The 16,647-nt window shown below is 32.9% G+C and overlaps 2 protein-coding genes across 4 annotated transcripts; one reads left to right on the top strand and one right to left on the bottom strand.

Moving 5' to 3' along the window:
* Window positions 1-302: 302 nt before the first annotated feature.
* LOC128164215 (uncharacterized) lies at window positions 303-13,516 on the top strand. Of its 3 annotated transcripts, none has more exons than XM_052827970.1 (20): window positions 303-408; window positions 868-1,013; window positions 1,539-1,638; window positions 2,192-2,295; window positions 2,669-2,766; window positions 2,939-3,084; window positions 3,896-4,060; window positions 4,526-4,659; window positions 5,247-5,389; window positions 5,679-5,734; window positions 6,026-6,152; window positions 6,363-6,623; window positions 7,730-7,918; window positions 8,714-8,845; window positions 10,288-10,392; window positions 10,543-10,686; window positions 11,271-11,324; window positions 11,510-12,349; window positions 12,663-12,782; window positions 13,036-13,516. In XM_052827970.1, the coding sequence occupies exons 1-20, from the start codon at window positions 346-348 to the stop codon at window positions 13,086-13,088; spliced, it is 3,180 nt and encodes a 1,059-aa protein (XP_052683930.1). In that variant the 5' UTR covers window positions 303-345; the 3' UTR covers window positions 13,089-13,516. The 3 variants fall into 3 exon arrangements, with proteins under 3 accessions (XP_052683930.1, XP_052683929.1, XP_052683931.1); XM_052827969.1 differs by having other exon boundaries at window positions 6,351-6,623; XM_052827971.1 differs by lacking the exon at window positions 6,363-6,623.
* A 1,602-nt stretch (window positions 13,517-15,118) lies between these two features.
* On the bottom strand, window positions 15,119-16,304 carry LOC128164217 (tripartite motif-containing protein 3-like). The gene has a single exon (XM_052827972.1). It carries the CDS (start codon window positions 16,287-16,289, stop codon window positions 15,291-15,293), a length of 999 nt encoding a protein of 332 aa, XP_052683932.1. The 5' UTR covers window positions 16,290-16,304; the 3' UTR covers window positions 15,119-15,290.
* Between the last annotated feature and the right edge of the window lie 343 nt (window positions 16,305-16,647).

Below are 16,647 nucleotides of genomic sequence, written 5' to 3'. Positions count from 1 at the left end.
TATTTAATTAGAAGCAGGCTTTTTTTTTAAATGCACATTTTGTCTACAGAAAGGTTTTGATTCTAGTTTAATATCAAAGTAATCATAATTCCAAATATTATTTTGAATATTACGCTTTTGTATAAAGTAATTTTTGATTTTTTTTAACTGATCCTGATAATGTACTGAAGTAGTGTTTTACAGCAATATCCTTTAATCAAATACGTTCAATGTAATGTTTTGGGAACACAACGAGACCTTTTTCCTCACTGCTGAATTATTCCATTTTTCAAAGAAAACGGTTCAACTCGATTCTCTATTTTAGAGTTCAAGGAATTGGTCAGCACTGGTGACGGAGATTATAGAATGGTGTACGCCATCAACGGAAAAATTCCAGGCCCCGAGATAGTCGTCACAGAAGGAGATGTGGTGAGCTTGTAAATCATGTCATTAAGTCAAGTGGAAGTCGAATGTCTCCTTTAAATTTTTTGGGGCAAAGTTTTCGTGGATTTCTGAAATTTTACAGCTTTCAAGGAACATAATATGTTGTTTTTTCTTATACCTACAAAAACAAATATGACTTTATAACCCTCATTAATGATTTTATGGATGACATTATCGTGGTTGAGAATTATCTACGAATTTCTCGAATATTGAGTCACTACGATATCGAACTATTCTGCAAGATTTCATTTAGTCTTCTCTTTCGGCCATTCATTTACCATTCAATTGACCAAATAAACTAACTTTATTCTTAGATATCATCATTATCAAGTCGCTATGTAATATTTATTTTTCGGAAGAGAAATCAAACACCAAAGGTAATTAGTTTTTTTTTTAAAAGTGCATGTGAAAATGAACTTAACAGGTTTTGTCTTTAATTTCTAGGTAGCCATTCTTGTTTATAACCGGTTAAAGATGGAGGGGGTGACCATTCATTGGCATGGTCTGTTACACAAAGGGACTCCATGGATGGATGGAGCCTCCATGATCTCCCAGTGTCCTATCATGCCCGGCCAGGTGTTTGAATACAGGTAAAAATAATATCAAATCTATTCCAATTTGTTTGCTCCATAAACCCCAAAAAGATAAATGACATTGACTCTAAAAACTGCCTGTAAAGAAGATATATATCATTAACTATCTTTTGCATATATGTGTATAATTAGTTTGATTTGATCAACAAACGTGTTAAAAATATGATGAATTGTGATAAATGGATCTTACTCGGTACAATAAACAAATGTTAGATTGTATGGGCACATTGCATGAGAGACAAAGGCACTTTCGAATCGACCTATTTTTTCTGAAGTTTGTGTTTTTTGGTTGGTTTGGGTTTTTTGCTGAAGCTATCTTTTACACAAATTGTCAAATAAAATAGTAATTAATAATGAAAATGATGATCTGTCTTTATATGAAATATGGGCATAAGTGGGAAAACAAGATTTAAGGGCACCCCCCCCCCCCCCACAATACATACTATACAAATAATGACGTTAAATATGCTTGAAAACGAAGGTATGGATAAATTTGGGACTTTTTTGTATCATTCAATTAAGGTTTATAGCGGAGCCTGTGGGTACACACTGGTACCACGCCCACACAGGTACCATGAGGAACGACGGACTCTCGGGGGCCTTCATAGTGCTCCCAAAACAGGTACACAATAATGAAAGAAACAACTGTATACTGTAAATTTCTTACATTACGCGAGTACTTAATTCCGCGATCCTGCTGTTTTGTATCATATTGCGAAAATATAAAATCGCGAACGTGGACGTTTTCTCCTTATTTCTTGTTGTTCCCAACTCTCGGGCAATAATGGCGATATTTTAAAATCTTCGAAGGGTGCTTCTCGCGATTTTACGCAAAAATGAAATCCTTGGGTTTAATTATCGCCCGTGTATTTTCGCCCTTCTAAACATGCAAACAATTTCGCCCCGTCTTGAATTCGCTCTGACACAGTTATGTTTTAAAGACATATAATTTGAGACATTGAAAGTCTGAAATCCACCGGCTGACTACGAAGGGCGAAAAAAAAAACGAGGGCGAATATTTCCCTGTACCCGATATATCTCTTAATGATTGGTGTGTACATGTAACACCAATGGAAACAATAAAAGTAAATGTATTATACCGGATATTGACATTATTTAAGTAAATCAATGGTGTATTGCGATCCTTTCCTTCATATTCCATTTTTTTTTCACAGCAAATGTTTTCGCGATACCACGGTGAGTTTTTCGCTGTTGTACAAGACTGGACCAAACGCTCAGCCGCGGAGACTGCAGAAGCGTACGGGAGCAGGCTGTTTGGGTATGACTTTTAAAATCTCAAGAGAGCAAAATGGTTGGATCTGTTTTCAGACTATATTTATCTCCTAAAGAAGACAACTATTTCTCCATAAAGATCTAGGAAAGAAGTTAAATTGTTAACTTTGAATACGTTATGTTTTATTTACTAAATAGTAGTTGATGGCTAACAATTAACTCAATAGCAATTAATGCTCTAAATTTTTTTTACTTTTGGAAAATTGTTCGACCAGCCAGCGTGTTTGAATCTTCATTGGAAGCATCGACCCGCATTTCTGCGATTGTTTGTAATTGTAAATTAAACTATTTTGACTTATGAAAACCGTGCATTTTAATCATAGTATGCTATTGACAAAGAAAGTACTAATTTTTGAAAGATTGGAAGACTATGATGGAACATGCAAGCCACTTAATTACATGCCAGATGAAACGACTTCTATTTTCCCCCTTAATGTCGGACTAGTAAACGGCAGAGGTTGGTACATTGATAAATCTTTATGATACATACTCTCATTAGTTTAAATTTTTCATTTTTTTGTTTTAAAAAAATCCAAATATTCATGTGAATTTATAATATATGTGAAACCCCTACTTGTGGTTTGTAAAAAAATCATAAAATATTATTGAAACGAAACCTTTGTAATTAGGACGAAGATACACAGAGACGGATATTGAAAATGGCGAGAAACCGTTCATTCCACTGGAAACATTTACAGTACAACAAATGGGAACATACAGATTCAGAATAATGAACGTTGGATTCGCTCAGCCTTTTGAAGTTTCTTTTGAAGCAGTACGTAATTGAAAACCTAACATTGCTTTAATTTTACAACGTTTGAACGTCAAGGATTTGTTCTCTATTGAGTTACTGTATAGAGTTGCTCTTTTATTAATGTATTTAGACAATTTTTTCTACTAAGTTAACGTTTTATATTGGGAATCACCGATGTTAGAATAATTTGCAATGGAAAAATGTTGTCAGTGTTACAGAAATGGTAACATTTTGTGTTTTGCATATTTGTTTTAAATGCAGGAACTATTTCAGAAATGAGAACTACTTGCAAACGCTTATCGCGTGATTGTTACAAAAAGTGGTTTGACGATTTGTTGTTATCAAAACAGGTTTAGAAGTCAAGTACATGTTTGATAAACCCCAATGATTAACAAAAATTAATCAATAATAAATTATACATGTAAACATTTAATGAAAACATTAAACGTTTATCCTAGGGATGTTATTGTTTCTATAAAGCGAAAAACAAGTGCTTTTGATTATGATGAGATTACGTAAAAGTTCATTATATGGTTTTCCTTGCAACATGCTGTTGATTCATTATTGCATATGTTCGTGTCTTTTGTGGGTAACCATTGCCCTTGAATTTTCGTCTCAACAAACCTATACACATCATTGTTCAATATTTATTTAATTTTTCAAATTTATCCCGATTGCACTACCAACGAAATTACATCTCCAGGAACCAAGGAAATTTGGCTACCCAGAAACATTGACCCCAACGAATAAAAATGATTCTACAGTACCATGTATCTGAAGTATTTCTTTTCAAAAGAGTTATTTAATGATAATAAATCTTGATTGATTCTAGCACACGATTTACGTGGTTGCAATGGACGGAAATGACGTCGAGGACCAGAAATGTGACGCTGTTGTTATAAGTCCCGGCGAGACTGTTGACATCAAACTGACTGCGAAACGTCAACCAAACAATTATTACATAAACATCAAAACAATACCAACAAGGACACTTTGGGTAATTTTTCTATATCAAAATTATGCATGTAAAGATCTGTATTTTAATCAGATTGATACAAACAATTTTATCTAAAACGTTATTCAAAATGACGTATATTATTAAAATTCATTCGTTATAAACCAATATGCGACTACTACTGATTAGTAATAACTGGGGTTTGCAGTCATTTTGTAACGAATTTTATGCATTAGTTAAAAACCAATATGCGAATTTTACTAATTAGTAAAAACTGGGTTTAGCATTTATAATTACTTTATAACGAATTTTATTTCCATGGTTTTAACGTTCCCTTGTTTCATGGTATAACAAAAAAAATTATTAACAAAGAAACAAACAAAGAAACCAAAAAAAAAGAACCCAATTGAAATCAAATTGATTTGCCTGAATAAAAAGCAAAGAAAATATTTTTAAAACTGTAGCTATTTTAGAGTTTTTATAGATTCTTGGCTTTTCTTCTTCAAGGGACCAATAACGAGGCCTCAGCTGACCCGAGCTGTTCTCAATTACAAGGGTGTCAACAGGTTTCGTCGACCAGTGTCTGTCCCTAGACTTTGTACTCAACAGAATCCTTGCTATGTGGTGAACCAAATCTATGGGTAGGTCAAGTACTTTCGCGATGTTTAAATGAATGACAATTTTTTTTAAAGACGCAATTTGGTAAAAGGCACATACCGTTTGCTGCCATATTGTCAATCAATTTTGACTTGTGTTTGATTGTTTATGATCCAGGGGGGTCAGCTTTATATGAAGCCAAATTTTGTTATTTTTAGAAAATGCAATGTGTCGGAAGGATTGAATTCATTACTTTTGAAATCATAATAATGCCAATTTTCTTAGACGTAATGTGTGTAAAAACCTAAGGATTAACAATACATGTGTATTGATGCATGTATCAAAGAGCTAATATACGGTTACTTTAAAAGAAAATTATCCAAGCTAAAAAACCAAGGAGCTGACAAAAGCGAACATTGATGTTAAAATTCACATCAGTGAAAATACAATTGCCAACTTTAAACACCCCTTCCCCCGAAAGAACTCAATATAATTGATGAAAACTGAAAAATCTGTATTGGGTTATTGCATGTTTTATTGATTATTATTGGAAACATAAGTAGCAATTCTGTATTCAACCTCTTTTCTTTCTTCAGTTTGTTTTACCATAAATTAATTCTTTTCTTTATAGCAAGGCTCCTATAGACAGTCATGTCGTGATAATACCTTTGACAAAGTTAAAGTCAACCCATGATTCACTTACCCGATTTCCGGTGCCAATTTACAACGACAAATCGCAACTACAAGAATTTTTCCTTAATTTCCATCTCCTTCGTATGTATAAATTTGAATCAAATATTAAATTAGCTTTTTTCATTCAAGTGTTCAAGTCAAATATATGAGAGAAGATGAAGTATAAACAGTTAATTATTTTAACTGAAATATTAAGTACCCATGTACTGTGCCAAAGAAAAAATAAAATCATAGTTTTATTTGTTTAACATTTCCCGTTTAATTCATAAAAAGAATAAAATTTATTGAAATTTACAAAATGTTTAAATGGACTATGGATAGCACGTTTTCTTTGTAAGCATGCAAGTGATAGTTATATTTGCGGTTATAGGAGGACAACCAGCAATCAATGGCAGACAATTCATGTATCCAACTTCTGCTTTGCAGGTATGATTACCGGTATTTAACTCAATCCTCTTATAAAAGAAATTAATATCCATTAATTCGTGTATCATGAAAATACACACATATAGCACACATTCAAATTGAAAAAAAAAATATTTGATTAATTTAATAAAAAATAAAAACTAAAGAAATGTTATGATCTATTTAGGTGTGCTTTTTATTAACAATTAAACAGTTGGATAAGTTTGATTGATTTTAAATGAAAAAAAATAATACCAACCTGCATGTTAACGTTTAACACATTTATATTCTCGATGTTTATTGGTTTAAAAGGGTCAGAACAACCAATATGCCATATCGCAATGCGAACCACCGAGATGCACGTCTGAAAGATGTAGATGTACCAATATGATAAAGTTAGAAATTGGAAACGTTATTCAGTTCGTCTTTTTCACTCAAGGTAGGTAAAAATTAAAATCATTCCAACAAAGTGAAACCTGTTTCACAAAATAAAGTTTTTAGTTTAAGATAATGATAACAATTTAACATCTGTCGAAAAATTGAAATTTAAGAAGCATTAAAGATATATTAACCAACTTTATAATTAAATAACGGTCATTTTGTCTTTTTACTTCTCTATACCTATTGATTGTTCCAGGGTTAAAAGCAGCACACCCCGTCCATTTTCATGGTCACCAATTCCACGTGCTAAAAATTGGATTTCCCGAGTATGACTCCGTAACTGGAAACGCGACAGCACCGAATTCGGATATCCGTTGTCTTAATGATGATTGTACTGAAGCAACGTGGGCGAATCCAAGATGGAGTTATAAAGATCTCGGTTTGAATCTATGGAATCCTCCTGTAAAAGACACAGTAAATGTCCCCTGGGGAGGCTATGTGGTCGTTAGAATCGTCGCTGATAACCCGGGTATAGTTGATTTGAATTGATAAATAATCTAAATAAAATAGTTTATATTAATTATGAAGTAAAGCATAACGCTACACACTAATTGCTAGAAATTTTAATTTTTTAAAAATAATTTTCTTGTAAAATTCCGATCGAATTTAGGTGAACTTCGCGGATACATGAAGGACGACAACTCAGATGCCCATTGTGACGTAAAACCACCCATCTTTATTACTGGTGCAACGTTTAAATTTACATGACGTTAAAATTAATACTTATTTATATCAATGGGGTTTGCAGTTTACCGAGAACATGACGTGTAGCGAAACACAAACGTTTCATTACTTAAAAAAAAAAATGACATTTATAAACTTTTAAAGGTTTTGATTAAAGTCTTTGTTTACCTGTACCTGGGCTTGTGTCACATTTTATTCTTTTTTAAATTATTCTTTTTTTTCAAGATTTATAAAACGAATGATGGGGATAAATAGAGACATGAATTTCTTGAAAATTTTAAATTTTTTAATATATTTATCATAAAGAACTCGTCAACTAGACACAAATAAAATGTAGTTCTTTTTAAAAAAAATTGTAAATATTTCATAACAATGACGGACTGAAATCATAAATTTAACAGTCTAGCTCAGGCAAAATCATATAAATTATATATATAAGAAAAACGTTAATATAGTTAACCATGTACTGCAAACCATAAACATTTATACAACTGGGAACGAATGTTTTGAAAATAATACAATACCGGATGTGTATTAAAAAGGCATCTTTCATTTGTAATGAAATCAATCTGTAAATTAAATGTAGGTCAACATAATTAGGATAAAAAATAAGTAATGCATAATTAAGGGACTTTGGTACGTTAGGGATTCACACGTTAGGGAAAGTCAGCTGCATTTTTGAGCAATAGGCGGGAATAAAAATACAGTGAGTGTAGTGAGCGACTAATTTGGCTTTACTGACGACAAACATGTTGATTATATCAAGAAGACGAAAATTTGATCCGCCATTGAAGTTCATATGAACATATTAACTTCAAATCAACTTCCGCCATTGAAGTTAACCAATGAGTTGTTGTTAAAAATTAAAGCAATCAGATCTTGATCTCACAGGTTACTGGTTACTTCATTGTCACCTTGGTTACCACCAATCAGAAGGAATGTCTCTGGTTCTACAAGAGGGAGACCCTGCCGACATGGTAGAACCGCCCACCACTTTCCCAACATGCAACAGTTTCCGCACCTCTACAAAGGCGATTCAATCAGCGACTCAAAAGCAAAAAGAGATTCTGGGGAGAAAAAGTACTTTAATTTATAAAGCAATAACTAATTAAACTAAAAATGATTTTTAAAGGAATAAAGATATTTTTCATTTTTTTTTAACAAAATGAATATAATTGATCGGCGTTTCAATTGACATAATGTTACCAAACTAAAATCCAAAAATGACATTCAATTCATAATTTATTTCCTACTAGGTCTTGACCTCGCAACAGTTGCATTTCTATTAGTAGCAGATATCAAATCTTTATCTTTAGAGATTTGATGAATTCTCAAGTCATAATCATACTTTTATTTATAACTGTTAGGTAATATTATTTACATACATGTCGATGTTAATAAAACACATTTGACAATAAGATTAAAATGAAAATGAATTGAGCAGCGTTTATACATATTCTTATTCATGTTTATAAAGATTTGATTATTATTGTCTTTTAAATTCAATGAGATGCTCCTTTTGGTCTAATTTTAAGTACAAATACACGTACATGTATAATTTTTATAATGTTTTGATGAATATTTAAAACAAATCATCGAAAACCTCAAAAGGCCATAAAAACCCCAACTGTTATAAATTTGAATTAACTACAACTGTATGTGGTTGTTCTGGATTGCTTAAGGTTAATTAAAGGTACAATTTGTTTCTCTGATCAAAGTTGGACAGTATAGATAACTTAAAGATGGCACTTGGGCCTTCTCGCTTTCTATATATATATTTGGTCTTTGCTAACTTTGAAAGAAATGTTTTAAAAGAATGGTCAATGTTCAGGTTGTAATGAACAATATTGATGAAAATTCTATTGACATTTGCAGAAAAAGGATTGAATAGAAGTCATCAGTCAGAGACAAAGAGGACTTCGACAGTAGTCCATAAGCAGAAGGAGTCGTATGACCAGTACTTTCACGATCCAGGTTCTAGTAACAAAGCAGAAGACCAATCGACAAGTAAGTGTTCGAATTAAATACCATTCGCAAAACTTGATCACAAAAATATACACTTTGTATTACTCTCCCTGGAAAACACCATAGCAAGTCAACTTATCTTATGTTAACGATGGGCAAACCAGCGATAAAGCTTTCGTTTTAATCGTTCATTGCGACAGTGCTGATACTGTGAAGTTGACATTATATAAATAGTGCCTGTTTGGGAGGGTAACTGTTGAAATTGTCACCCCGAGAAAACCATTATCAACCGACGCGAAGCGGAGGTTGACAATGGTTTTCGAGGGGTGTCAATTTCAACAGTTACCCTCCCAAACAGGCACTATTTATTTTATTATACTGAATGTCTTATTTTTTAAGAAAATTTACTGCTTTTACATAGAAATGAAGTGAATTCAACGGCGAACCGTACGCGCATAATTTACGCGCATGTAACAATGTGTTGTGTTACCCGTTGCCAAGTGTGTTGCTAACGCAGAGGGTAATAGAACGAATTACCAACTGCGTCTAAACCAATCAGATTGCAGTATTTAACATGAAAGTATAATACTACATATTATGTATCCTATCTTACACACAAGATGTATCCTATCCCAATGCAGTCTATTGAAGAATAAAAGGTAAATAAAACAAAATTTGAAAAAAAGTTGAAAAAAGTGATATTAATCAAGTAATACTATTGAAAATATGTCTAAATAATACAAACAAAATGTAGTCGGAATGCAAGCAATTTCGTAAACAAACAGGTAAACGAATAGACTGTTTTATTTAACATTTTGATAATAAATTGCTGAAAAATGCATAGAAAAAAAGTTAAACAAAAGACACTATTATTCAAACAAACATTTATATAATTAAATCTTTTCTGTATCACTTATTTATCTAGTGAACTTTTTGGCCATATGATAATCCCTTTGACAGGTAAACGATTTGCAGCTTTGTGCATTTCCTGATAACCAATACTCTGAAATTTCCCTTTTTTCAACTGTTACAAATATTAAAAATAAATTTATGCAACTGTTGAGCCTAGGTCTCATTGATCAAAAAGTGTTACAGATTGATTGAAACTTATGGAATTTTTAAAAGAGTATTGGCAACTGTATTAACCTTTAAACATCAGTAGTACAGTAGATAAATGCGATGAAATGAACCTTGAAACATTTATATATGATAGCCCAGCAAAAACAAACTTGATGCACATGAAAGCCTGTTGCTGCCCAATACACAACAGGGTGTAAAAGATGTTAATTGTCTGAACAATGTTATGATATTTAATTGTCTTGCTTGGACCGCAAATTTTTTTTAGATTTAATATTCACCATGCATTTTTTTAACAAACATGTATGCGCGATCGATGCATTCTAAAATGTTTTCAAGAAATAATGTCATTTTAAACCTTTTATCAAAAAACATCTTGGAAATTGATTGGAAATTTTTGATTGCAGATATTTGGCCACAAACACGATCTAAAGAAACTCCTAAGCGAACTAGTTCTAGTATAACACCAACGTTTAATTTACGAGTGAGGGACAATCAAGACACTTCTTTTGGTATGGAATAAAATGTAATTTAACGTAATACATTTATGATATTTATTATTGTAAGTATGAAAAGTTAAAAAGATACTTAGGCGATTGATAGAAAATGGTCATATTATCTCACTTTTAAAATGATGGTAACTTATTGAAATCTGTTTACAGATACTTGGCCACGAACACAATCTATCGGATTGCCTGGTCTCAGTTCAAATCAGATCAGGGCTGCCCCTTCACCTGTACCCAGCACACGAAATGAATTACCAACTTTTCGGTTCCCAGGTGGAGGCAATCGAGTGTCTCCTTTTGGTTTGTTTTAATTTACGTCATTTTTTGATTTTTTTAAAAAATTAAACGCTTTTGATTTTAAAATCATCAATGCACTGATGGGTCATCAATGACCCGGGTACTTTTTTTTTCAAAAAAGAGTACTGTAAACCTACTTTTATTCACGTGAAATTTTCGCGAGGTTAGCGAGAGCCTTGTATTCACGAATATTTCTCGCCGCGAACGAATCCTTTGTATGTAGTATTTATAACAATACAGGTCTGGATAAGGCTTGGTCGCGAACATTAGTCGTCACGAATCAGTTTATCGGATGATACCCGCAAAATAAAGTCGCCGCGAATAAAAATTGGTTTACAGTATTTCGATTTGTAAAGTGAATTCTTAGGTATCTACACTTTAAATGCTTACTGAGATAGTTTTGTTGATTTGTTTTTTTTGCATATGAGTAATTATTAATGTTGCATGATTCCTTAGAGAAAATTGAATCCCACGAGTATAAATCTTATGATTGTGCATAAGCAGTGGCATACCTTACATCCAAGAACGTATGTGTGATGGTATTTCAAGGCTTCAACTTCCTTAAAAATTTAACTCTTCTTTTTTAGAGGTGGAATCCGTTTCACCAGCGTGGCAACAACCAAAGCAATTGCGTCGATTAGGTTAGAGTTTTGTAATCTATACTTCTATTCCAAAAATGTTAAGATTCTGGTATTAGGTATAAATCTATGGCACGTGTAATCCTTAAAAAAAATGATTCCTTTTAAAGTAAATGTAACTAGAGCTAAACTGTTTCGTCAATCATGCACCTACGGTACTCTGTTCTCACTAAAAATCATTTTTGTAGATCCTTTAACAACATCGGCAAACATTCCTAGTGTCGTTGACAACTCTGCTACAACATCATCAATCGACAATCTAATATCTGAATGGAAAGAACTACCAAGTTTAAATCCAGTTGAGAATACAGGAAGCTTTACCGATACATCCAAACTACCCAAATGGATGCAAGGAGGCTTACCCGATACGTCCGCTATTGGGACATCAAGTAATGGACCATCTGTTGGATTTCCAAATAATAATCCCTTTGCTGATACAACAAATAATGCTCTGTTTGCTGATACTTCAAAAAGTAATTCATTAGGTGATACAACAAGTAATAATATATTTACTGATACTAGTAGTGTTACATTTACTGATCGATTTGGTGACACAACAATCAATCTTCCATTTGGTGACACAACAAGGGATCTTCACGTTGATAACACAGCAAGCAACCTTCCATTTGGTGACACAATGAGCAATTTTCCAATTGGTGATACATCACCTTTTGGTGACACAACAGGCAATCTTCCTTTTCAACCATTTGGTGACACACCAAGCAATCTTCCATCTGGTGACACACCAAGCAATCTTCCATCTGGTGACACACCAAGCAATCTTCCATTTGGTGATACAACTAGCAATTTTCAATTTAGTGATATAACAAGCAATCTTCCATCTGTTGATACAGCAAGTAGTAATCCTTTTGGCGATACAACAAGCAATATTCCATTTTCTGGAATAACAAGTAATGAGCCGTTCTTTGATTCGACAAGTAATATTCCCATTACTGATACATCAAGTAATGCACCTTTTGGAGAACTAACCAATTTTTATGGTTCTGCTGGGAGCACAGACCCAGTTCGTAAGTTTTGTATCTGGTTTTTTTTTTAAATTCATTTGCTTTGGATGATTTGAATTTAGAAATAATGGACGCATTGTGTATTTATTGTTTAAAATCTTTGAATATCTTAACTTTGAATTGTTTATACCATTTTTCTCTAATAATGTTTTCTTCTAAGGAACCATCATTGCTTACCAATGTAGATTTCTAATATTATTTTTGCGTGATTATCAAAACCCTGTGTCTAAACGCAAAATCAAACAGACGGAGTAGAGATCAGACACAGCACAAAAATCCACAAAAACTGACCATTCAATCTCTTTTTTTTTAAAAGTGGTCCAATCACCAATGAGAATTTCCGATATAGAACCGGTATCAATTTCATCCGGGACAGGTATACCGTCATCATCACTCCCTGGGTTTTCATCAGGTGGCGGTTTGCCTGACTCATCCGGTAAGTGAAATGAAAAACAAAAGATTTGTTTGGAGAATTCTAGATCTTGACTACCCCATTGTATTGTATGTTGTTTTTTTTTCTGGATAAATTTTAATTCATTTGATTGTATTAACTTAGGAAAATATTTTTTTAAAAGTCTATCTTTAAGTAAATTCATATTAAACATATGTCGATCATATTTGTATGTTTTATTTTTGTTTTTCCTTTAATTCAATCTTATAAAACATGTACAACCGTTTTTCTTTTTCAGGCAGCAGCAGTTTTACAGACTCGGGGAATTTGAATGAGTTTTTTATAGGTTAAATCCTAAACGGAGCTTCATATACTCTACAGAAACATTAAATCTATTTTGTATCAGTTTGTTGCAAATATAATTAGAGTAGAACTTGAATGAACGTTTACTAAACAACATATTGTGTTTTTCTAGTAGTATTTTTGAGTAATAATGTACTGCTTGAATATTTGAGGTTGACAACTTAAACAACGAATCAAACGCCATTTGAAAATGAAATTTTAAAAATATAAAATATAATTATGTATTTTTTTCCGAAATAAAAATTTCTTAACTATCTATATTACAATGAATTCGATCAATACAAGTATTTGAATGAAACAAGTATTTTATATATCTTATGTTGTATGCTTATACATGAATGCAAGAAATATTTGCTATTTTTGAATATGAATGATGTTTGTTATAGTTTACTACAAACAGATGTTTACAAGTGACTGAAGTTATATGAATATTCTATATATCAATTTGTTGAGATAAAAACATTGGTTGTTTATGCAAAAAATATTATGCATAGTATGTCGTATTAGTACATACACATCTATTACTATTTAGTGCGCAGTAAAAATACGGTATTTAATATTAATAAGTATATTTTTTTTTTTAAACACAGTGAATTTTTTATGAAAGATTTTTGTATGCACTGACCTTAAAAATGCAAATGAAATGTCTTTTGTTTATGTTGCTTTAAATTTGTCCTTGAAAATGCTGACGACATGCATTATTTATCACGAGCCGTAGTTTGTATAAATTGGTTTTCCGTATTTAAAAAAAGGAATCCATCACCATTGGAATGATTTTAAATTCTTTGCAAAATATACAGTAGCATTGGAACTATTTTTATCAAAAATAAGATTGATAGGTGAATAATTACACTGTTTTACTTACATGACATTATTTCAACTGAACAAGATATTATGGAATTTCGACATTTAACAGCCCCAAGCAATCTGTTTCATCAAAACCATTCCAAAAAAAAATTTGAGTTTAAATTTTAAGCATCGAAATCATTTGAATAAATTTAGGTTAAAGGTATTGAAGATCTCATTTGACTGATTCTACATTTGATAAAAACAACTTCATCATGGTAGTAATTTTGATTCTCATCATCGCTCGAGGAAGGCCGTTACCGATGTACATAAACAGATAGTTGTCACAAGATCTGCTCACAAAATGCCATTTATGTCTGACACTGTTTTTCCTGTAAGAAGCAGCTCACCGCAGCTCGATTTTTGTCTTTAACTGAAATACGACAACAATTGTATGTCAAACATCATACAGATGCGACTGTAAATTGATCTTATAACATTAACAGAAACCATCACATTACCATTTCTGCTCAATGTTATCCTGAACTAACAAAAGGTGTGACGTGTATAACAGCAACCATCGGACAGTGGGTTTAAGAACCATTTTAACAAGGGCTTGGACGTTGGGAAGTTATGTTCAACAGCAATTTGACGTAGTCCTGTTTTTTCATTGTATGCTATTTTGCCATTGCTCTTTGAAATCAACAAGATTTGTCTAGATTTTGAGCTAAGACTACGCATTCTGTGTATATTTTACGTGAAACCAGCGTCATTTTAACTTGTTTGTTTTGACGCAAGAAATAATTAGTTACATCTTACCGAAAGTCCACGGTCTTGTTAAAAAGGTTCTAAAGCTACGCAACATGCATGGTAAAGGGGCAGATGTTCAAAGTAAAATGTTAAGTTTGTACAAGTGCAATCCAAGCTTTTACTTTATCTTATTAGACAACCATATAATTATCTCAAGTTAGTCTGTGTATGATTTTTTTTCTTTTTTTTAAGCGCTTCTCTTATATATTTTCACAAAGCATTTGCGTTGTTCAAACTGAATGCCTAATGCCTTTTTTTCATGAGAAAAAAATAAGCTTATTATAATTTTTTTTAAATACCTTATGATGTACTTGTCTTCGCCTGCTGTCTGGCTTAAAATATTTCGTAAATTATGAAATAGGAAAAAATCCCACCAAGCGTTTGAATATTTTTATTTCGATACATGTACATACATGTATAAAGTGAAACAAATTATATTAGTAAACAATAAATGTGTTATTTCAAATAAAACATATGCATTATAAAATGTAAAAGTTAGCCATTATTGAAGGTAGGACATGACCTTGACAATATCGTTATATGTTATTGAAGGTATGACAGAACCTTGAAAATATTGATACCGTCATAATTATGTTATTGAAGGTAGGATATGACCTTGACAGTGCCGTCATCTGTACCGAACTCACACACCCAGAGCTTATCCTCGTCGTCAACAGTAATCCCCGTGGGACCCTCGATTTTCCCAAAAAGCAGATAGCTGACAAAGGCGCCATTTTCCTTGATGATGTGCACGGTGTTGTTCCAATGATCAGCCACTAGATAGTTTCCCCGACTATCCGTAGCGATTCCCTCGGGGGTGAAATTCTCGACGACTTTCCTGGCTTTATTTCCGTCGTAGGAAAACTGAAACTCTCCGTTAGCGGCCACCAGGATAACCTCACGCTTACTGTAGTCGGAAACGCAAATTCCGCCATTTTTGTTTTCGATGACGTAATGCGGTTTTGTGTAGATGCTCCTTTTGCTTCCGTCTCGTTCAATTTCCATAATTGGTTGACCTGATTGGCTATATTTGACAACTTTCCCGAAAATGTCTTTTGAATTATACAGGCAAACTAAAAGATCGCCTGATCTACATGAACCTATTCCTATGGGTTCAAAGTCGCCAGTTGAAAACAAGCGAGTGATTTTTCCCGATTTCGCGTCCATTTTCATCACAAGATTTTCACTGGGAACGGTAAAGAAAACTGACTTCTGGTCATGTGATACAGCCAATCGCATTGGTTGAGCAGAAGCCTTGACACTTTTGATTTCTTTGCCATTAGAATCAATAAGCTTGATGGTGTCACTCCTCGAGCTCAAAAGCCAGAACTGGTCTTTGCCGGCAATTCCTATGTCTCTAAGAAAGCTCAAGGGGCATTTAACTTCCTTTGACATAACTGGGTTTTCCATAAGACGTTCTTGGAATTTTTCTTTGTAGGTCACGACCTCGCAAGGTTTTGATGCATGTGAGCTTTTGCAATTGTCGCAAAGATCAATTTTGTGTTCCTTGCAGTACCATTGCACGGGGCCTTTCGGTATCACCCTGCAGGCTTGACATTCTAAGTGATGCTGTCCCTGTCTTTCTGAGTCCATTTTTTGGAAGCAAAAAGGTACATGGGTTTTATTTTCAGCATCAATGTTGTAAATTTCTAACGCGAGAAATATATTTGCATAAAATCGCCATAAACACCCTTCGCAGATTACAAAATCTCAATTTCATTTTTTTTTTTTCAGTAGGTTGTGAACTATATGAATTATAACAAGTTTGGTCCTCGCGATTTAATATTCTCGCGATCGCGAAATTGAAATATACGGTCAGTTACAGTCTTTATATATTGCACTAAGATATCGAGGAACAAAGAAAGATAACTCTATGATCATTGATTATTTCTTGGTGAAGGTGAATTATATTTTTACATGCATCCATTACAAATTTAAAGACTTGTTGTGT

The sequence above is a fragment of the Crassostrea angulata genome, chromosome 9, assembly GCF_025612915.1.
Source record: "Crassostrea angulata isolate pt1a10 chromosome 9, ASM2561291v2, whole genome shotgun sequence".
NCBI lineage: Eukaryota > Metazoa > Mollusca > Bivalvia > Ostreida > Ostreidae > Magallana > Magallana angulata.
This window is presented reverse-complemented; position numbering and strand designations above follow the sequence as displayed.

Bases quoted from the DNA above. Each gene is read 5' to 3' on its own strand.
- LOC128164217 (XM_052827972.1), bottom strand. From the start codon at position 16,289: ATGGACTCAGAAAGACAGGGACAGCATCACTTAGAATGTCAAGCCTGC.
- LOC128164215 (XM_052827969.1), top strand. From the start codon at position 346: ATGGTGTACGCCATCAACGGAAAAATTCCAGGCCCCGAGATAGTCGTC. The intron at 1,639-2,191 runs GTACACAATAAT...TTTTTTTCACAG, and splicing joins TCATAGTGCTCCCAAAACAG to CAAATGTTTTCGCGATACCA. The intron at 6,153-6,350 runs GTAGGTAAAAAT...TGATTGTTCCAG, and splicing joins GTTCGTCTTTTTCACTCAAG to GGTTAAAAGCAGCACACCCC.